The sequence below is a fragment of the Notolepis coatsorum genome (assembly GCF_963971535.1).
Source record: "Notolepis coatsorum genome assembly, chromosome: 6".
Lineage (NCBI taxonomy): Eukaryota > Metazoa > Chordata > Actinopteri > Aulopiformes > Paralepididae > Notolepis > Notolepis coatsorum.
The window spans coordinates 181032368-181055313 of NC_140170.1; the positions used below are offsets into that span (position 1 = coordinate 181032368).

General features: G+C 45.8%; 2 protein-coding genes across 2 annotated transcripts in view; one reads left to right on the plus strand and one right to left on the minus strand.

The window, feature by feature from the left end:
* Positions 1-22946, plus strand: part of LOC311229847 (mitogen-activated protein kinase 14A-like) — a gene marked incomplete at its 3' end in the record, with an annotated part of 103114 nt that overhangs the window by 54205 nt on the left and 25963 nt on the right. Inside the window, exon 3 of the mRNA XM_084315920.1 lies at positions 21957-22015. Within this exon, the coding sequence (XP_084172046.1) occupies positions 21957-22015 (59 nt within the window). The remainder of the gene's footprint in view (positions 1-21956; positions 22016-22946) is intronic.
* LOC311230700 (cilia- and flagella-associated protein 45-like) lies at positions 10892-12514 on the minus strand (the record flags this gene model as incomplete). Its single annotated transcript, XM_084317061.1, has 1 exon — positions 10892-12514. The coding sequence occupies one exon, from the start codon at positions 12512-12514 to the stop codon at positions 10892-10894; it is 1623 nt and encodes a 540-aa protein (XP_084173187.1).

A 22946-nucleotide genomic window follows, 5' to 3' on the forward strand; every position in this document is an offset into this window, starting at 1 on the left:
GTTAGCAGGGAACATTGATCTGTTCATTTATCCCTTTCACTGCCACACTACAGAAGGCTAACCCTTTACTATCACACTACAGACAGTTAAAGAAGAGGCTGAGTCGAGTCCGAGTTGAGTCCCCATTACCCTAGTCCGAGTCCAAGTCATCAAGGTTGAGTCCACTCCACAGATGTCTGTTGAAGTTTGAGGTTGTCCCGCCCCGGTCTTCTCTTCAATAGTTTGTTTACATATGGAACATCTAGCAGTGCTCTTGCTGGAATTTGATGTAAAATCCATGTAAGCAAAGCGCACGATTCGGGGCGTCTCTTTAGGCATCTTAAGTACTGAACACGAGGGTATCGACGTGAATCCGCATGTAGGTGGAACACACGTGTCTGCCTTCGCACGGAATTAAATAATGTTACGGTATTAATATAGCCATCGATATCTTATGCCAAATGATTAGGGCCTATTACAAAAAAAATATGTATTTATCAATTAACAAGTCCGAGTCCTCGGCTGCACCTTCCGAGTCCGAATGCAGTCAATGCTCCGAGTCCGAGTCATCGGTGCCCAAGTCGAGTCACGAGTCCTGGAAATCGAGTACAACACTGCATGATCAGGAGGATCTGATCAGAGAAGGTTGTCCTTCATGTTCTAGTAGAGTTCACTTATTGAGACACTGGAACGTCTGATTAAGATCCTTTCATATCTCACTCTGGCCTCAGCTTGCATTTCTGACAATTCATTTAGGATGCAAACCACAGTTGGCCACAGTACCATCAACTGTGAAAGCAGACGGCTCCACACAGGAAAGGGGAGGGGTACCATGGGTGAAGGTCCTGTAGCTGTGTGCTGTAGCGTGCATTCACTGTGAGAGGTCCCTCCAAACATCCGCAACGCTACATCCCTGGACTCTTTCAAATCTCAACTCGAATCTCTAAGGCTGAGACGATATGCCATTTGGAAGAATCGATAAATCGGGTCAAAATTATCGATAAATATCGATATTTCTATTAGTATTGAATAATAATTTATTTTTTAATTACACATTTGTTTATTTTGCAGCAATTATTTGTTGTTGCCGCCATCTTTAGTGTTACAGATTTCCCCATTCAAAACTACCACAGTGATCCTTCTTATTTTATAGTCTGTGGTCTCTGGATGTGATGGAAGAGTGCACTGCATATTCAATGCACAGTGCATAGTTGCAATCAGGGAACAAAATAAGTACCAGCCAACCGCCAATGGCTGGTAAAAAATCTGCCTGGCCGGTAGTTTTTAAAATCTACCAGCCAAATGGCTGGTAAGTCAAAAAGTTAAGTTTGTTCCCTGAGAGCAGAGCTACACAGCAGTGCGCCTATTTTGCGAGCCGAAATAAGTCTGTGGTTTTTTCTTCTTCTCACAACGGGTCAAATGCATCTAACATGCATTGCATCGTCGCCATTCCGTTATGCCCACATCGCCCGAAATGAACGTTATGTTAGCGTAAGCTAACAAGCTAATCCTGATCAGCGGCAGAGCCATAGAGAACAGCAGAAAGGGGCACTCTCCCTTTCTCTGTGTGTGTGTGTGCGTTTGGAAAGACGATGAAGTCGTCAGGACTCAGGAGAGGAGTATATTGTTGTAAACTGAGGATTACTGAGGATGCACAGATAATGTTGATATTCAAATATAAAAAGGTTTCGAGAGGAGTGGAAGTTTGAAGACAGACTAGACTACAATATGATGCAGGGGTGGTGAGTTGAAACAGTGTGTGTGTCCCCGACCCCACTTATATGTTTCAATAAATTATTTGCATTTAAAACTATTAACGCTGACTCATTCCTTCAGTCCACTCAAAATTATGCTAATATTCCTTATGTTGTTTATGATATTAATTGAAAATAGCATATGAGAGTATTATATAGTAATAATAACACATGGCGATATACTAAAAAGCTATTTTTAATTTTTGGCTGGTAAAAAAATCTGCCTGGCTGGTAGTTTTTAAAATCTACCAGCCAAATGGCTGGTAAGTCAAAAAGTTAATTTTGTTCCCTGGTTGCAATTCAACTGAATTTACATGAAATGGGGATGTTTTAACTAAAACATGCCTACAAGACCTAGTATTTTAGTATAGTATATAAAGTATTATTTTTTTGTACACATGCAAAACAATCGATAAGTGGTCAGTCTTACAAATCTCACCTCTTCACCAAATGTATTAATGACTGCCTGATTTGCCTCTTTTCTTTTCTTTTCTGTTTTACTTTGTCCCTCTGATCTCCTTCCCCTTAGCTGCCCCCCCCCCCCCCCCACTGTTAAGCATCTTGGGTCTCATGAAAGGCGCTATTATTATTATTATTATTATGTCATGTCAGTGAAGGAAAACAGAAACATGTGTAGAGGTTTTATAAAAAGGCTACTAAGGAATGTGAAAGGAACAAGGAAGTATGAAGGGAAAGATGAGAGAAGGAGAAGAGAAAATGAAACTATGAAGATGAGAGAAAGAGAAGAGAAAAGGAAAGTAATTCACTAATGAACATTCTGTTTTATTTAGGGTTGGGTACCGTTCACATATTTCTTCATGTAGTCAAAGTGCAGGGCCTCCAGGGAACCTCATGCACTTGTACTGTTCAAATATACAATTTTCTACAGAGTATTTGATTAAACACGGTACATTTCTTAATTCCAGGGTTCCCGCAGGGTCTTAAAAAGTCTTAATAATCAGAATTTTAGGCTTTAAAAACATCTTACATATGATTTTTTTATTTTATTTGTATTAAGGATCCCCATTAGCTGGTGCCGTGGCTCCCAGCTAGTCTTCCTGGGGTCCACACAACATAATACATCAAACAATGAATGCGTAGATCGATACAAAAGCTACTTTCACAGATGCTATAGATGGAAATGAAAAACAAAGCAATTAACTAAAACATACAATAAATACCAATTTTTAAAGATAAAAAATTAGAAAATGTGTATGCTAATAGGCAAAACCCCATACACAAATGTAATACACACATTAGGGCGCTTTCACATATAGTTTTGGTGGACTCGGTGCGATTCGGGGGGTGAAGTTGCAACATTGTTGCATTCTTCATTTGGTTCGGTTTGCATTCACATTGCAATTTGTCAAGCGCACCGAACTTTCTGAACAATGTCACACGGTCGAAAAGGGCGCTCGTCTATTGGACACAATAGAGAGTGGATGTGTGTGTGTGTGTGTGTGTGTGTGTGTGTGTGTGTGTGTGTCTGCGACTGCGAGCCCTCTGGACTACAAGTTTGCCTGGGTTAATGTTTCCATCTGGTGCAGGGCTAAAGAGCTATGCGTGAAGTGAAGAGAGAAACACTGTACTAGACACACAGAAATACACTCCAGATCAGCGGAGGCGTCACAATTTTCATATTTTTTTTTATAATTATATTCTACTCTATGTTAATTTCGTTTTTATATTCCATTACATTTTATTCCACCTTTTAATTTTTTATTCTACCGTAATTGTCTGTCCGTCAATGTTGCACCAAAAACAACCGAATCAAATTCCTTGTATGTGAAAACTACATGGCTTATTAAAGACCTTTCTGATTCTTTAAGAAGGTAACCCTGTAATTCACCACACAAGGGACCGCAAAACATGACACCGATCTCGTTTGCAATCTCTCCCGAAATGCACATAACATACAAAGTGCTTCCTCGTCCGTCTGGAGGTCAACGGGAGATCGGAGAGAGAGGCATGTCACACGAGACTCGGACACGCCCTGCTTCTAACAGCCCTGCTTCTAACAGCCCTGCTTCTGACAGCCCTGCTTCTAACAGCCCTGCTTCTAACAGCCCTGCTTCTAACAGCCCTGCTTCTGACAGCCCTGCTTCTAACAGCCCTGCTTCTAACAGCCCTGCTTCTAACAGCCCTGCTTCTAACAGCCCTGCTTCTAACAGTCCTGCTTCTAACAGCCCTGCTTCTGACAGCCCTGCTTCTGACAGCCCTGCTTCTAACAGCCCTGCTTCTGACAGCCCTGCTTCTAACAGCCCTGCTTCTAACAGCCCTGCTTCTAACAGCCCTGCTTCTAACAGCCCTGCTTCTAACAGCCCTGCTTCTAACAGTCCTGCTTCTAACAGCCCTGCTTCTGACAGCCCTGCTTCTAACAGCCCTGCTTCTAACAGCCCTGCTTCTGACAGCCCTGCTTCTAACAGCCCTGCTTCTAACAGTCCTGGTCTCTCTGGTCTCTTAACGGTCCTGGTCTCTCTGGTCTCTAACAGCTCTGGTCTCTCTGGCCTCTAACAGCTCTGGTCTCTCTGGCCTCTAACAGCTCTGGTCTCTCTGGCCTCTAACAGCTCTGGTCTCTCTGGCCTCTAACAGCTCTGGTCTCTCTGGTCTCTAACAGCTCTGGTCTCTCTGGCCTCTAACAGCTCTGGTCTCTCTGGCCTCTAACAGCTCTGGTCTCTCTGGCCTCTAACAGCTCTGGTCTCTCTGGTCTCTAACAGCTCTGGTCTCTCTGGCCTCTAACAGCTCTGGTCTCTCTGGCCTCTAACAGCTCTGGTCTCTCTGGTCTCTAACAGCTCTGGTCTCTCTGGTCTCTAACAGCTCTGGTCTCTAACAGCCCTGGTCTCTCTGGTCTCTCTGGTCTCTAACAGCTCTGGTCTCTCTGGTCTCTAACAGCTCTGGTCTCTCTGGTCTCTAACAGCTCTGGTCTCTCTGGTCTCTAACAGCTCTGGTCTCTCTGGTATCTCTGGTCTCTAACAGCTCTGGTCTCTCTGGTCTCTAACAGCTCTGGTCTCTCTGGTCTCTAACAGTTCTGGTCTCTCTGGTATCTAACATTCCTGTCTCTCTGGTCTCTAACAGTTCTGGTCTCTCTGGTATCTAACAGTCCTGGTCTCTCTGGTCTCTAACAGCTCTGGTATCTCTGGTCTCTAACAGTCCTGGTCTCTCTGGTCTCTAAAAGCTCTGTCTCTCTGGTCTCTAACAGTCCTGGTATCTCTGGTCTCTAACAGTCCTGGTATCTCTGGTCTCTAACAGCTCTGGTCTCTCTGGTCTCTAACAGCTCTGGTCTCTCTGGTCTCTAACAGCTCTGGTCTCTCTGGTCTCTAACAGCTCTGGTCTCTGGTCTCTGTCCTGGCCTATCTGGTCTCTAACAGCTCTGGTCTCTGGTATCTCTGGTCTCTAACGGCTCTGGTCTCTAACAGCTCTGGTCTCTGGTATCTCTGGTCTCTAACAGCTCTGGTCTCTCTGGTGTCTTAACACTTTCAGTGCCAACGACGAGATAACTCGTTTGTTCATGTCGACCGTTCAGTGCCAACGACGATAGATCTAGTTTTTTTTTATTAGCTATTTGAATTCATATTTCATCAATCTAGCCTCACGTTAGTGCTGCAAACTCTCTCTGAGCTCCATTGGGAAAATACCGCCCCCTATCGTCTCTCCTTGTGGTACTGCACCCCTTTGGAATGGATTGAATGAAACGCATGGGGGGAAAAAATCCTGCTTCCTCATTTGACTTCTCAGGCAAGTCACCCGAGAGGATCGGATTCATTGCCGAGCCCCAGAACAGCGTGGAATACATATTTCCAGTACCCAGCGTTGGATCAATAAACGCGATCGATATTTGGAATGGCGATCAGGAATTGGAATAATCTTTTTGGAGAACATCTGATCTGAGGTAAGGAATCTATTTTACCAGTCTTGGGATAATCAGAGTTTTTTTCACAAAGATATCAACGTGTGCCCTATGTGTGTGTGTGTGTGTGTGTGTGTGCTGATCAGGAAATGAGAATTGTTTCTTTCAGCCCACTTCTATAGCGTGCATAAGTACACATATACTATCGATAATCTAGCGTTTATTTGAAAACTATTCATAAATAGGCAGAAAAATTACAATGTTTTTTTGTGTATTCCAGAATATTCCGGTAAAGGGCGTTTATCACAGAATCTTTATATTTTCCTGAAACTTTCAAAAAACGAGCTTTTTTCAAAATGGTATAAAACGGAAATGAACCGATTAAAAAAAAAACAATCCGTTTCGACAATGTTGACTGCAAACAAGTCATTGATAAGCGACGGCCAGATTAGACACATAGCCATAATTTAAGATGTAGTTTATGCGTTTGCAAATATGAGAGCGCTATCATTGAAGTGGGTGGTGGCTAGGCTTGGGGGCGGTATGACGGTATTACGGTATACCAGGATATTTCGAAATCCCGCCGGTATGATTCTCAATACCGTGACGTCACAGACTGCTATTACACTGACACAGAGTTGATTGTAGTGCACAGCACGCGCCAGCAGAGTGTTACGTGGCTATCGTTCTGAGAGCTAACGTTAGTAGTACTAGGCTGGTGCGGGCTAACTGGCTATCGTTCTGAGAGCTAACGTTAGTAGTACTAGGCTGGTGCGGGCTAACTGGCTATCGTTCTGGGAGCTAACGTTAGTAGTACTAGGCTGGTGCGGGCTAACTGGCTATCGTTCTGGGAGCTAACGTTAGTAGTACTAGGCTGGTGCGGGCTAACTGGCTATCATTCTGGGAGCAAACGTTAGTAGTACTAGGCTGGTGCGGGCTAACTGGCTATCGTTCCGTGATTTGTTTACTTGGTAACACGGGTCGCTAAGGAATTTAGGTTCGAGGTTGAAGAAAGTGCACTTTTAGGTTGAAAGAACGGCCCTAATGTCAACGTGTTTCAATATAAGCGTTATGTATGGTGATAACGAGTATATTGTTAGCTCTGCCCCCCCCCCCCCCCCCCCCGCTGATGAAAATGAAAGTCATACCGTCATAATACCCATACCGGGGTATTATGTCGGCAAGGTGTGACGGTATGAAAAAAATGATACCGCCCAAGCCTAGTGGTGGCACTCAAGCACTAAATTGTGCGCCTCCTGCTGGCACTGAAAGTGTTAACAGTCCTGGTCTCTCACAAAGATGTTGCAACAGAAGGCCTCCATATCAAAGCTCATGTCACATGTTGAGTCACAGCTAAAGACTTGCTGCCCAATCGACACACACACACACGTGCAGACATGCACACATTCACAGACGCACACACAAAAGATCTCTTCGTCCTCTTCGTAAGCCTGTGTTTCATCACTGAAACTAAAGTGTGTTGAGCGTCGATTAGTCGTAAAAATAAAAGAAGAAAAAGTATTATTATTATATATATTTTTTTTGCACTACCTATCTTTGTGAAAGTGGCTTCTCAGCTCTGGTCCAGCTGAAGACTTCTTAGCTTAACATAACAGACCGACAGTACGTTTGGGGGAACTAATGGGATAACTGGGGTTGCAACAAAAGTGCAACTAGGGCTAAAAACACAATGAAATAAAATAATAATAATAAATAATATATCCTTCTTAGCAGACTTCTTAGCTTAACATCCCAGGGAACTAATGGGATAACTGGGGATGTTGTTTGCTCCTGACAAGAGTCTCAAAGTCTGGGGTGATGGTAGACAACGCAACTCTGAGGTCATGCTCAATGTCCAATCTGTTCCTCTGCTTTGTCTTCAGCTGGACCAGAGCTGAGAAGCCACTTGCACAAAGATAGGTAGTGCAAAAAAAATGTATTATAAAAAAAAAAAAAAAATCATACCTTTTTATATAATATTTTTTAGATTAGTCGACTAATCGAAAAAATAATCGACAGATTAGTCGACTAACAAAATAATCGTTAGTTGCAGCCCTAATTCACATTGAAGTGATGCAGAGGTGTTTGTGACAGAATGTGTCTTATCTTCTGTACTGTAGAAATGGAGGTAAACGTGGGGTCTTTTCTTACAAGTTGAAGGTTCTGAACATTTTGACACAAAATGTATGTTTTTTTCCGACCCGTAGATCCAGCGCAAAACAAATTCGTTTGAGACTCTCCCGGCAATCTCTGTGGTAACGACAGCACCTGTGCAAAGGTCCTGCCCACTTAGGAGACGGGAATCTTCTCTGTGTTCAGTATCTCTGGAGGGGCCGTCACAGTGGCACACTCTCTAGCGGCCTCTCTGTGTCCCCGTTAGCCGGCCTTGAACGCAGCTGACGGCGTATTTCCGGGAGAGAGAACGGGCTGACCGCCAAACGAGCCGTCGTAGGCCGTTAAATGGGCACGATAAGATGCAGCCTACTTTGTGTTGGAGAGCTGAAACCTGGCTTCATTTCAACAGAAGATCATAGTTGTTTTTCTACATAGCACTCTATGTAAATCTGCTGGGTGTGCTTAAACTGCGCCTGAGGCTGGTAATGTACGACTATGTATCACACAGCGGGGATGCAAGACGTCAGTATGTCCTCTAATCTATTTACTGCATTGCTGCACTCCTTAATTAATACTAATTCAATCATTTTGTTTTGATCTATGATAATTGTGCACTAGAATTTATGTGGGACAGCATATAATACTATAGAGGCCAATAAGTAACCTGGCAGGGATAATACACTATATAGATGTCAATAAGTAACCTGGCAGATATAATACTATATAGATGTTAATAAGTAACTTGGCAGATATAATACTATATAGATGTTAATAAGTAACCTGGCAGATACTATATAGATGTTAATAAGTAACCTGATAGATACTATATAGATGTTAATAAGTAACCTGGCGGATATAATACTATATAGTATATAGATGTTAATAAGTAACCTGGCAGATACCCACATACTGGCGGTGAGTGGAAGTTGGTACTAACCCTCCAAAACGATTTCTAATTAGGAGTCTTTGTAACAAAGGTTATCCTATAACCCTAGTTATATGAATACTGGCTGAGCGTCTCGCTCTGCCATTATGAGATATCATCTCTCCAGCACCTACTGTGCCCGTGGACATTTTTACATGCACCTCACTTGCACGTGACCACGCCTACTCCCGTGCGTGCCTCTACACGACACCGGAAGTGGTCACGTCCACGCCCTTCCATTTTCGAATTTCATACGTGGAAAACATCCAAGGGACCTCAGGGCGCTGAAGAGTGAGACGCTCAGCCAGTATTCATATAACAGGCGTTGCTTGGACAGCGCCTTACCCGGGTGAGAGCCACCGTAACAAACAACAGTCGATCGGTAGCCCTGAGATCCTGTGTGTGACTAAGGTAAAACCTTCAGCGCACGAACAGGACACAACAGGTGAAGGCTCGCCTCCAACTCACTAGTGTGAGGAGGAGGGTGAAACGCCTGAAGCACAATATCCCTGGAGTGATAAACTCCGGATCTTCTTTGGCACGAAGGCCGGATTAGGCCACAGAGACGCCTGCTATTGGCCCGAATAGACAGGTACTCTGACCGCACAGAGAGAGAACACAGCTCACCCACGCGTTTAGCGGAGGTGATGGCCAAAAGGAACGCGGTCTTAAAGACAGACGATCCAATGGCGCCCTGCTCAAGAGTCTCAAACGGGGCCCCCAACAGCCTTTCCAGGAACAGTTGGAGGTCCCGACTCGGAGACGGAGTACGTTCCACAGGCTTGAGACGCCGTGCGCCAAGCAGGAACGTCCCACGAGAGGGTAGCAGAACAGTGTTCTGCCCTCAAAGCCTACATGACGAGAAGATATAGCTGCGGCATATACCTTCACTGTCGAGGCCGACCGCCTATCCAGGATGGACTGGAGAAAGGACAGAACCGAGTCCCCTCACACCACTCTCGAACCATACGCCACTTCCCTGCGTAAACCGCGGTAGTGGATGGAGCGCGCGTTCCGGATGGCGTTAACCACAGTAGAGTGAAGGCGCATCCCCTCCAAATTCACTGTTTCAGCAGCCAAGCCATTAGAGCAGTGTTTCTCAACTGGTGGGTCGCGACCCAAAAGTGGGTCGCAGGGCCATTTTGAATGGGTTGCGGATATGTGTGTAAAAGTTTTAAAATAAATAAATTTAAATTAAAAAAAAATGTGCACTACCTATCTTTGTGAAAGTGGCTTCTCAGCTCTGGTCCAGCTGAAGACAAACCAGAGGAACAGATTAGACATTGAGCATGACCTCAGAGGTGCTTTGTCTACCATCACCCCAGACTTTGAGACTCTTGGCAGGAGCAAATAACATCCCCAGTTATCCCATTGTTCCCTGGGATGTTAAGCTAAGAAGTCTGCTAAGAAGGATATATTATTATTATTTTATTTCATTGTGTTTTTGTTTTAGCCATAGTTGCACTTTTGTTGCAACCCCAGTTATCCCATTAGTTCCCCCAAACTTACTGTAGGTCTGTTATGTTAAGCTAAGAAGTCTGCTAAGAAGCATATTATTTATTATTATTATTTTATTTCATTGGGTTTTTAGTAGGGATGCTCGATATTGGCTTTTTTACCGATACCGATATACCGATATTGTTCAACTCTTAATTTCCGATACCGATATCAACCGATACAGATATATGCAGGGTTTCCCCCCCAAAAAACTGAATAATTTCAGGTAATTAACATTACATATCTCTTGTTGTGGAATTAACACAACATTATGCATACTTTTGACAATAAATAAAATCAGAATTTGTTCTTACTTGCTTGCCTGGGTAAATAACGTTTTTTTTTTTTGTTTGAAAACCGATACAGATATTTTCCGATATCATATTTTAATGCCAATATCGGACATCCCTAGTTTTTAGCCCTAGTTGCACTTTTGTTGTAACCCCAGTTATCCCATTAGTTCCCCCAAACTTAGGTCTGTTATGTTAAGCTAAGAAATCTGCTAAGAAGCATATATTATTTATTATTAGTTTATTTCATTGGGTTTTTAGCCCTAGTTGCACTTTTGTTGCACTTTTTGAGTTTATTTCATGTTTTTAACAGTGCATGAAAGATTGTGTATTACTGGATTTTTTGTTGTTGAAATAAATCATAGTGGTTAAAAAATTTGGGTCGCGACTTAAGACTAAGGAAAATGTTGGGTCCCGAGGCTAGACCAGTTGAGACTCTAGTTCATAGCAGCGGCGCTGCTGAATGCATATAAGGGAAACACTGTTACTGTTCTGTGATATTAGGAATATTCCTCTCCACTTGATTGCAGTATTTCTCCGCGAGTCCAGCAGCTCTGAGCTCCCTGAGTTTCTTCTCCTTCATCTTGTCCATGCGGGCACGTCTCTCATGCGCCTCCTCCCCCACCTTCTCTATTTCGTCACACTTTTGCTCACGCTTGATCACGGCCAAATGCTCGCGCTCCCTTATCTGCTGACGGACGCCAGCTGCATTGTGCATTGCTCTCTGATGCTGTCTCTTCTCTTCCTCCTTCTGCTTGGTGATAGCCTCCTGCTGGGCCCTTAGTAGCGTCTCAAACTCTGCCCTCGCTCTCCCAGCCTGGATGGACAACCGGTGCTCTTTGTGGACCACCTGCTCACAGAGCCCAGCCTTGTGCGTGACCTCCTCCTCTGCTTTTCTCTTCGACTTTTCCTTCTCCTTCTTCCTACATTGCCTCTCCAATTCCTCCTGGTTCCTGCGGACACGGAGCTCATCCTTCTCAGCCTGTTGGTCTCTGTCTCTCTCCTGCAGGCCCCTCAGTCTGGCCACTCCCTTCTCCTTCTCCTTCTTGGCGCGACTCTGCTCCGCTTTATATTCTGCCTCACTTTGCATTTTCTGCTGGGTGAACTCCATGGCCCTGTGGTCAGCCATCTTCTCCTGCTTCTTCTTGCGCTCCTTGACCCGGAGGCTCTCTGCGTTGATCCTCATGATCTCATCCTGAAGGAGCTGCTGCTCCTCCTTCTTCCTCGCCAAGGACATTTTTGCATCCAGCTTCTTCCTCTCCATCTTCTCCAGCACATGCTTTCCCTCCTGCTCCGTCCTCTCCTGCTGCAGGAGCTTCTCCATCTGACGCTCCTCAATCTGGACCAGAATTTGCTGCTGTCCCTGCATTCTCTGCTGCTTGCGATTATCATCAATCTGACTCTGGGTCTGTAAGGCCAGACTGCAATCCAGCTCCATCATGCCGTGCAGGCGCCTCTCATCATCCACCAGCTCGTTCCTGATCTGCGTCTTCTCCAGGATCTGTGCGTCGCGTCCCGCGAGGCACTGAGCGCCCAGGATCAGCGTGTTGAGCCTGCGGATCTCGCCCTCTTGCTCCATTCTCATGGCGTTGGCCCGGTTCAGCGCATACTGAGCCCGGTCCCGGGCATCTGCCTCGATGTCATTCAGTGCATGGTTCTTCTTGCGCGATAGGTCAGCTTCATGGATCAGAGCTTTCCTCTCCTCCATCGCATCCATGGCTGCATCCCTCCTCTCCTGCAGGGCCTCCCTCGCTGCCTCCATCTCCTCCTTGGTGGTCACCCGGGCTGCCACAGTGATCCGCTCCATCATAGCGGGGGACAGGATGATATGTTCAGAGGGATCCTTCTTCGCGATCTTCAGATTGCGGATACGGTCTTTGGGGATGATGCGGATATTTTGTTGATGGGTCTTGTGAGGGCCACTCTTGGACCTGGTGGTCCCTGAGTTTCCCTGTGTCTCAGTTTGTTTGGTATCATCACAGCGTGATTGCTGTTTGGGGTCAACCAGCGTCTCGTCCTCCTGAGAAGTGAGGCCCCGGATGCGATAGTGGCGTCTTTCAGGGTGCTTCAAAGGGTGCTTCGAAGGCTTGAGCGTTACGACCTGCATCCTTTGAAAGAGAGGTGTAATGTTGTAACAATGAGATCTTCTGAGAGAATTGTTTAATAGATACACAAATGTTCTAGAATGTTTGATTATGACATCATACTGTGACATCACAAATGTTCTAGAATTTTCTATTACGACATCATACTGTGACATCACAACAAAACATGTTTGAGTGCCATTTGAATAATATACATAATAATAATATGTATGGTAAGGCTGTCCCCGAAGCCTGTTTTTGGGATTCAAACTTCGTCAGGGTTCCTCGAACGGACGTACGAACCTTCGTTAAAAAAAAAATTTTAATAAAAAAAACGTTTTATAAAAAAAAAAATGTATCCTCAAACTAAATCCTTAATTTGAATAAAGTGATTCAAACTTTGTCAGGGTTTTTCCAACCTTCGTTCGAACCTTCGTTTTTTAATTAAAAAGTTAAAATAAAAAAAAATGTATAACCTCAAACTAAATCCTCAATTTGAATAAAGTGATTAATCTGATTAAATTAGTCTTTTTTTCTTTTATTACATCAACTGTCAACCTGATGTCAACTGTCAACCTGAATTAACATTCAGTATTCAATATTGTCTGATTCGATATTAACATTCAGTATTCAAGTAGAACAGCTAGCTAGCCGTTGTGGACAGCAAAACGGTAGGCAAGGCACCTTGGTTGATAAATGCAGGCCTCAATCTATGTTGTTTAGTCCAGTGTTTCTCAACTGGTGCGTCGCTGGGCCATTTTGAGTGGGTCGCGGATATGCGTGTAAAAAAAATTACATTTTTTGCACTACCTATCTTTGTGAAAGTGGCTTCTCAGCTCTGGTCCAGCTGAAGACAAACCAGAGGAACAGATTGGACATTGAGCATGACCTCAGAGTTGCTTTGTCTACCATCACCCCAGACTTTGAGACTCTTGGCAGGAGCAAATAACATCCCCAGTTATCCCATTGTTCCCTGGGATGTTCAGCTAAGAAGGATATATTATTTATTATTATTATTTTATTTCATTGTGTTTTAGCCCTAGTTGCACTTTTGTTTCAACCCCAGTTATCCCATTAGTTCCCTCAAACTTACTGTAGGTCTGTTATGTTAAGCTAAGAAATCTGCTAAGAAGCATATATTATTTATTATTATTTTATTTCATTGGGTTTTTAGCCCTAGTTGCACTTTTGTTGCACTTTTTGAGTTTATTTCATGTTTTTAACAGTGCATGAAAGATTGTGTATTACTGCAATTATTATTATTTTTTAATAAATCATAGTGGTAAAAAAATGTGGGTCGCGACTTAAGACTAAGGAAAATGTTGGGTCCCAAGGCTAGACCAGTTGAGAACCACTGCTAGAGGCTGCCCCAGAACAGGAGGCAGAAACAGTGTTCTGCGTGCCTGAGAGAGGACTCGCGGTGACCACGGAACAGGCCACGGCGGGGCCACCAAGAGCTGAATCAGGGCCGGGAACCACACAGCTGTGCCCCGGTCCGGCGCGACCAGGATCAAAGTCCTGCGCTCCTGATGTACCCGCCCCAACAGCTGAACTATCAGGTGTATGGGGGGGAACGCGTATAGAATCCCGGGCGGCCACGGACCGAAGTGGCCACCGCCCGGCGGACACGGGGGGGAGCGTACTCCTCCCCGTCTGTTGATATACGACGCTGACGTCGTGCTGTCTGTCCTGATCAGAACATGCTCGCCCATCAATGGTCTCTCAGTTCACACCAAAATGTATTCTGACCACCTCCACCATTACAAGAACGCTCTCTACACTGCCAAATCCTCCTACTACTCCAACCTCATCAGCACTGGTAAAGGGAACAACAGAGTCCTCTTCTCCACAGTCAGCCACCTACTCCACCCCCCTCAAACCCTCCCTCCAGAAATCTCCACTGAGCAGTGCACTGCATTTCAGCAATTTTTTTATTTCAAAATCAATACCATTCACCTACAGCTGGCCTCATCATGCACCTCCCCATGTGATCCACCCTGGATGATCACCACCGGCCATCATTTTATCTGCTCCCTCTCCAACTTCACCCCAGCATCAGAATACACCATCTCAGAGCTCATCCGTAAAGCCAAAACCACCAACTGTCAGCTCGATCCTCTTCCCACCACCCTCGTCAAAGCCTGCCTGCCATCAATCTCACCCATGATCACGGACATAATAAATTCATCCCTCGCCTCTGGAATCGTACCCCCCACTCTCAAACTGGCTGCAATCACCCCCATACTCAAAAAACCTGGTGCTGACCCAGCCGACTTAAATAATTATAGGCCCATCTCCAACCTTTCCTTCATCTCAAAAACCCTTGAGAGGGTGGTTGCCGCACAGTTGCAATCCCACCTCGACACAAACAATCTCCACGAACCCTTTCAATCCGGTTTCCGCCCACAACACAGTACCGAAACAGCCCATGTCAAAATCACCAACGACCTCCTCCATGCAGCTGACTCTGGACTTCTCACCATCCTCATCATCCTCATCCTTGTCGACCTCAGTGCGGCATGCGACACCATCTCCCATCCAATATTCCTGGACCGCCTGGCTGGCATTGGGATCACTGGTGTCGCACTCTCCTGGTTTACATCATACCTCACTGACGGACAACAGTTTGTTCAACTCAAGACCCACAAGTCAGGGTGTTCAACTGTTTCACTGGGTGTCCCCCAGAGGTCAGTATTGGGTCCCCTCCTATTCACCATCTATCTCCTTCCCCTGGGCACAATCCTCCATCACCATGGGGTCCACTTCCACTGCTATGCAGACGACTAGGGCTGTCCCCGACTAATGATTTGGATGGTCGACTAGGATTGGCCAAAATTTGCCGTTAGTCGACTATTGGTCGACTTAAAAAAAAAAAAAAAAAAAAGTATAATATTTTTAATTTTTTAATTTTAATTTTAATTTTTTTTTATCATTCCATTTGGGCTGTGGGGGTGCTTAATGTCTGAAGGAGTCGACTGAAGGCTTCTTGTCCTCTGCAAAAGCATGCAATTGGTCCACTGATGGATACATCTTGATATTTGTCTAGTATAGTGTGTTCATTAGATGGGTGAAATCCTCTTTCAGTGCCTCTGTGCCTGTTTTCGTAGGCAGTTAGCCTCTGGTATGCGTGTCATTAGCGTTAGCCACGCTTCTATGCCTCTTTTCCTTAGAAAAAAATGATGATAAAAAAAAAATATATATATATATATATATATAAAAAAAAATATTATTATTATTTTTTTTTATTATTATTATATTCGACTAAGAGGTTGGCCAGTCGACTACGGCCCCTTTCGACCGATTAGTCGACTAATCGATTATTAGGGGTCAGCCCTACAGACGACACAGGTCTACATCTCCTCCACACCCACCACTGCCCTTCCCCCCACTTCCCTCACCACCTGCCTTGAGGACTTAGGAGCTGGATGAGCAGAAACGTCCTGAAATGAAAAGGCAGCAAAACTGATGCCCTGTTCATCGGCTCCAAATCCACCCTCACCAAATCACAAAACACCCCAGTTCCAAACATCACCATCGACTGCTTCCCTGTACCCTTCTCCCCCCAAGTCAAAAGCCTCTGTCATTCTGGACGGTTCCCTCTCCTTTGCACCACACATCAAATACACCACCTGGTCTGCCTTCTTTCACCTCCGTAATATCTCCAGACTCCGCCCATCCCTGTCCCAATCAAATACAGAAACCCTGGTCCACTCATTTGTCACATCCCGGATCGATTACTGTAACGCTCTCCTCACCGGCCTTCCCACCAAACTCATCAACAGACTCCAAATCATCCAAAACTCTGCTGCTAGTATTATCACCCGCACAAACTCATCCCACCACATCACCCCCGTCCTCATTCAATTACACTGGCTCCCTGTGCACTACCGGATTGATTTCAAAAACCTCTTACTCACCTTCAAAGCCCTCCACAATCTAGCCCCCACCTACATCACTGACCTCCAATATTACACCCCCTCCCGCACCCTCCGCTCATCCTCTACTGGACTCTTATCCATCCCCAGCTCACGCCTCAGTACCATGGGTGCCCGAGCGTTCAGACTCTGGAACTCCCTGCCCCCACATATCCGACAGTCAGACTCACTCTCATCATTCAGATCACAATTGAAAACCCATCTGTTCAAACTTGCATATTCACTATAACCTCCATCACTGCCCAATGCCCCCTGCTGTTTGTTTGTCTGTTATTTTAACTTCACTGTTTTTTTAGTTTTTTTTTTACTTGTTGTTTATCTTATTCTTTTCTTAACCTTGTCTTTTAACTGCCTTGCTTACTGGGCATACTCACTATAACTGCACCCTGTGTGCCACTGTTTTATATTTCATACGTTTACATTGTTTGTCTTGTTTTTAACTCCACTGACACTTTTGCCAAGATCATTGTTTTAATCTTGACTGTTCTGTTTTTATGCCCTGTAACCTTGGGTGTTTTGAAAGGCGCCTCCAAATAAAATGTATTATTATTATTATTATTATTATTAGTACTGACATGGGAACCTTCAGCTGCTTCCACTTGACTCTCACAGGGTCTATTTTCATACTGAAAAACCCACCTCTGTATCTGCTTGAGCAGATACCATAATACCGAGCAGGCGCATCACGGACAGCGCCATAACCGTCCTGCCAGGACGGAACCTCCCGAGCGCGCCGAGAATATCCTCTCGCCGCCGCTCTGAGAGGGATGCCCACATAGATCTCGAGCTTAGAAATAAGCCCAAGTACTCCACCCATTGACTGGGAAGAGGAGCACTCTTCTTCTAGTTTACAGCAAAACCCAGGCTGGTGAGGAATTCCACCACCTGCCTGGTATGAGACCTGGCGATCTCCTCTGACCGGCTGAGGACCAGAACGTCGTCTAGGGTAGAATAAAATTCGTATCCCCCGACGACGCAGAGGCCCCAGCGCGGTCTCCGCACTTGGTGAAGATGCGAGGAGCCAGAGAGTAGCCGAACGGCAGCCTCTGGTACTCGTACGCTAAGCCCTGAAACAGGAAGCGTAGGTATGTCCTAGGAAGGAAGATCGGGATGTGAAATACGCATCCTTCTAGTTTAGGGAGTTGAACCAGTCTCCCACTCTGATAGCGCTTAACAGGTGGTTGATGGTCACATTCTGAACATCCAGTATGGGTCTGACCCCCCCCCCCCCCCCCATAGAGTCTGTACCAAACCCAAAAACGGAGGGCGGGGGTGTGCAAACTGTAACACAAGCGCCGCCCTCAGCGTTCTCTCCATCCACACCGACATATGGCACTACTGTAGCCATACGTGGTAAAAATCCCAAAGCGCCCCCGCCGCCAACTGGTGCCGGTTCACTAAGAATCGTAGACAGGTGGCCCGGTCCCTCCCGCTGTGCGTTGTCAACCCTGGACTCGCCAACCACACGAGCAGCGTGTCTCGCGGAGCCGGGATATCGCACCCTGACTCTACCAACGAGGCAATCGCACCCAAGGGGGGGACCCCGACAGAAAGGGGCAGTCTGATACGGGGGGAGCGGCCATCACCCCTGGCTTAGCTTGCTGGGGACAGCCTGCTCTGCAGCTGGACATGCATGGTGTGTGGTCCCCACACTGCCTGATAGGGTGAGTCCCTACACACTGTAGCCCTGTAGTGATATTACTACCACCCAAATTAAGCGTGCCTGACTGACCACCTCCGGCCGGGGGAGGCACTAACGTAATACCTGGCCTGGCGAGGGCGGGGCTGGGGGAACCCGCGCTGCAACCTCCTGGGCCTAAGGTTCCCCCTCTGACATTTTTTTAGATACGGGGAACCCTGCTCCGTCGACAGATACAACACCAGGCTCACCAAACACAGACGCAGGACGTGTGGCGTGGGAGCCTCCTGACGGCACAGCATTCTCATAGACAGACCCAGGCCTAGCTAGCAACTGGGTGTCAGCCCCTGTCTCCATGAGAAGTGATATGTGGGGCCGCTTGCGCTTCACTGGAAGAACGGGGCCCGCAGCCAAAGGGGACAAATCAGAGCCTTGAGTCCCGTAGTGTAGCGGGGGGGAGTAACCGGAGAGCGTGCTAGACACAGCTAGATGGCAACGTTTTTTCAGGGCTTGCCCATCTAATATAGCCGATCCCTTGGCCGCAGAGGCTGTCGGCACCGTGACCACCTGTTCTCTTTGTGTCCAGTCATCTCAGGCGGGGGACACATGGCTGCTGGCCGGGGGCCTCACCGCAGCCGCTGGCGAGTCCGTGCTCTCTCTCACCTCTGGCTGCGTGGTGTGGGGCGGCGTGGAGCCCAGGTCAAATACCGCCCGCGCCTCCGTGGACAGACCAAAAGTCCATCCGCAGAGAGGGGAGCCCTGAGGAGGAGAACCCTCCTCTCCTCCTCAAGGGGAGATTGCGCCAACCAAAGATGCCTGTGAACAAGCGTTGACAGCATCCTGGCCCTCCCTGCGGTTATAGCTTGCGGCTGGGTCAAAAACTGAATAACCTCAAAACCTTGCGCGATGGTTTTGACATCGCTCGCCCTAAGGCCCCACCACCCGACACCATTTTTGACAGAAAAGCAGCCAATTGAGCAATGTTATTAGTTGCTGCTAATTCTGTACTGCGGCGGTATAAGCTTCATCAGCCCACTCAGCCACCTGCCGGGCCGACTCACCTCTTGGCATTGGCCGGGCGGGATACCGCTCTACCATGTCAGGGCAAAGGACCGATGGAGAAGAGCGCGGAACACCAGTGGCGGCTGCTGACGAGTCTAATACTAGTGAAGCACTAAGCACTGCTTCACTAGTAGGCATGCAATAACCTCCACTGCGGCACACCTGTGCACCCGTGTAAGGGATAAATGAATGAATGAACGAAAACTCCATTAACAGATTGCAGAATGGGCACACTTACCAAGGCCCAATACACACAATTGTTAAGGGGATGCAGATCAGAGAAAAACGTTTGTCTTGTCTACATCAGGGTCCCCCATTTTCAATTCATAAATGCACACCTGTCCTGGTCCCTGTCGTCAGGCCCTCCACCCGTATAAAGGGTAAATAAGCCCCAGCCAACCCACAACATTAGACACCGATTGAAAACATTAGCATTAGCAGTAGCTGCGCGCGCCAGGATAATTGGAAAACATTTAACAAGTCATGTTGACCACATTCATCCAATACCCAGCCCCCCCGTGCCAACACATCGCCCGGTCGTCTCACGAGACAACGAGTAGTATTGATATTATGCTAGTACCAACGCCTGTCGGCTGCCAAACGCCGCGCATAGTCCATCGGTCCACTGCCGAGAGACGCGGAAAGTTCAGAATAGGACCGACGTTCCGTCCGGACGTGCCGAGAAGGGTCCGGGGGCTGGCGTACTTCTGGCGAAAGTCCAACATTGCGTAATTTCTCCCTTTGCTTCATAACAACGTTTCACCTGGTTGAAGTGCATATAGCAGCTCCACGGATGGAAAATAATAAGGAAGGGCGTGGACGTGACTCCACTTCCGGTGTCTTGTAGAGGCACGCACGGGAGTAGGCGTGGTCACGTGCAAGTGAGGTGCATGTAAAATTGTCCACGGGCACAGTAGGTGCTGGAGAGATGAATATCTCATAATGGCAGAGCGAGATACGATTGGCCAGTATGATAATATAACTGTTCCACTACATGTTTGCAGCCCCACTGCACAGTTTTCCTGTGATGCTATTCTTTCACTGTTGCCGGGAGACTCCCTGGGTTTTTGATTTTGGAAAGCCTGTGCCGACCAATCGGCTGTGTGTTTTGGCCCAGGCCCACCAATGAGCTTTGGGATTCCTCCCCTGCGTGGGCGGGACGTCGCTGTGTTTTCACTGTGTTTCACCCACCTCAGCTTCTCTACGGGGGGGGGGGGGGGGGGGGGGGGGGTACTGCTGCCCGCTCTTTACCCAGCAGGCCCTTGCACACACACACAAGCACACGCACGTACGCACACACGCTGCTTGCTGGATGTATTCTCTTTCTCTCCCCCTCTGTTTTTCTCTCTATTTACCTCCGTCTCTCCCTTCTCTTTCTCTCTGTGTTTGTGCACACACAGAACAAATGTATATCATCATGCACACACACACGCACGCACACACACACACACACACACACTGTCATCATTATCTCACAAAGTCTTACATACAGAACATAACCAGCTGCAACAGTATTTCCTGGTGGCCTCAGCTCTGCATGGGTTTCCTGTTGTGCAACCCCCCCCCCCCCCCCCCCCCCCCAACAGGAGCACTCAAATAATATACAAGTGGAGGCAGCAATTACATTAGAATGGAATTGTACAGTGGTGAAAAGTAATTAAGTATTTTTACTCGAGTACTGTACTCAAATACAATTTCGAGCTACTTGTACTTTATGTGATTAAATAGATAGATACTGAGGCTTGTGCGATGGATCCACTCTACATCTCCCTCACTTTTTTTTTGTCCTTCAATTTTGTATATGTTCTTATGTACCTTAGATACTTATTGTTACCTTGTATATATATATATGTTTCATTACATGTATATAACATTCATACCAATTATTCGCCTGTTCTATTCTCGTTCCATCTAACATCCATTGCAACACTATATTATCACCGACATCCAGTTGGGGGATCCCTTTGAACAGCCCATCTGTTCCTTAAAGTCTCAGTGTGTTGCATATTTGGATTTTATGGTGTTTTATTTGTTTTTGATCTTTTTAAGTTTCTTCTCGACTTGTACAAGAAGCCCTGTAGAGCCCACAGGGGCTATTCCATGTGATCTCGGGATTTACAAATACATTTGATTTGATTTGTATGAAGTGAGTCAGCCTTCATCAGAGGGGAAGCTTCATAGCTGGAGAGGAAGCACCGCTCTGGGGCTCCTGCAGAACAAACACACCCCCCTGGAGCCGTGCTTTAACGGGGGAAGTTCCTATCATCATATTTGACCAAACAAGACATTAGCTGTAGCAAGTGACCTTTATCTAAAAGGTAAACAGTAACAGTGGGTTGATATCGAGGTCTGTTTTGTTTCCCAGTGGTGCCGATATCTATAACTCAAGTTTTAATAGTGCTGTTCTTGGCTAACAGCAGCTGGTAACATCGGCATCAAGAGGTCAAAACAAAATGAGATTTTGATGATCAACGGGGACATTCCACTGCACATCAGCTTCTTTTAATCAGACGGTCGGGTGCCTCTCAGAATCAAAGCATAGCAGTGAGACAGACTGTCTGGTGTCTGTATCTCAGGAGACATAGCAGTAAAACGGACAGTCTGGTGTGTGTCTGTCTCTCCGGAGACATAGCATTAAAACAGACAGTCTGTGCGCTCCAGTGAATCTTTCCGTGTAGCAGTTATCCTTTTCCTGATCATTCATGAACCCTGGTCCCAATTAGTATTTTCTACTGGGTTTGTGAACCAAGTCACGATTGTGTTGAGGATGTATTTTTCTTTTTAGTTTTTTTTTTTTTTTACCTCTGACCTTTTTCTCTCTGCTCTTAGGTGATTGGTCTATTGGATGTCTTCACGCCAGCAACCAGCTTAGAGGAGTTCAATGATGTGTAAGTGATCATTTTTATTATCTTTTCTTTGTGTGCTGTCAGGCGATTAAAAAAATTCAGCCCTACTTTTTTTTTTTATCTCTTTCTTTCTTTCTTTCTTTCTTTCTTTCTTTCTTTCTTTCTTTCTTTCTTTCTTCCCCTCTCTTGCACAATGAAACCATTCATCCTACTAATTAGCTGAATATTAGATGAACATTATGAATTATTAACATTGTGAATTGAAAATGGGGGACCCTGATGTAAACAAGACGAGAGTCTTTCTCTGGTCTGCATCCCCTTAACAATTGTGTGTATTGAGCTGTACTGTACCCATTCTGCAATCTGTTTAATTAAAGTTTTCAATCAATCAACACAAACACGTATCTGTAGTCGTGTTTGTTGAAGACCCGATCCAGAATGTTTTAACCATGTACATTAGTGATATATTCACATACATTATGAGATATGAGAATTTGTTTGTAGATAGAAAATATGCTGTCCATCATAATTAAAAGTATATGTCAATAAAGTATTGTTCCAATGTAAATAAACTTATTTCAGTCCAAACATGAAGCCAAATGCATTTTAAAACTCCTATTTACCTGTTGTCTAGTGTTAGTCCTTGTTGTCTAGTGTTAGTCCTTGTATCAAGAGCTCTGTCATATTTACCTGTTGTCTAGTGTTAGTCCTTGTATATAGAGCTCAGAATGACAGCATGTTGTCTAGCGTTAGACCTTGTATCTAGAGCTCAGTCAGTCAACTAGAGAATGACAGCATGTTGTCTAGTGTTAGTCCTTGTATATAGAGCTCAGAATGACAGCATGTTGTCTAGCGTTAGTCCTTGTATCAAGAGCTAGAGAATGACAGCATGTTGTCTAGTGTTAGTCCTTGTATATAGAGCTCAGAATGACAGCATGTTGTCTAGCGTTAGTCCTTGTATCAAGAGCTAGAG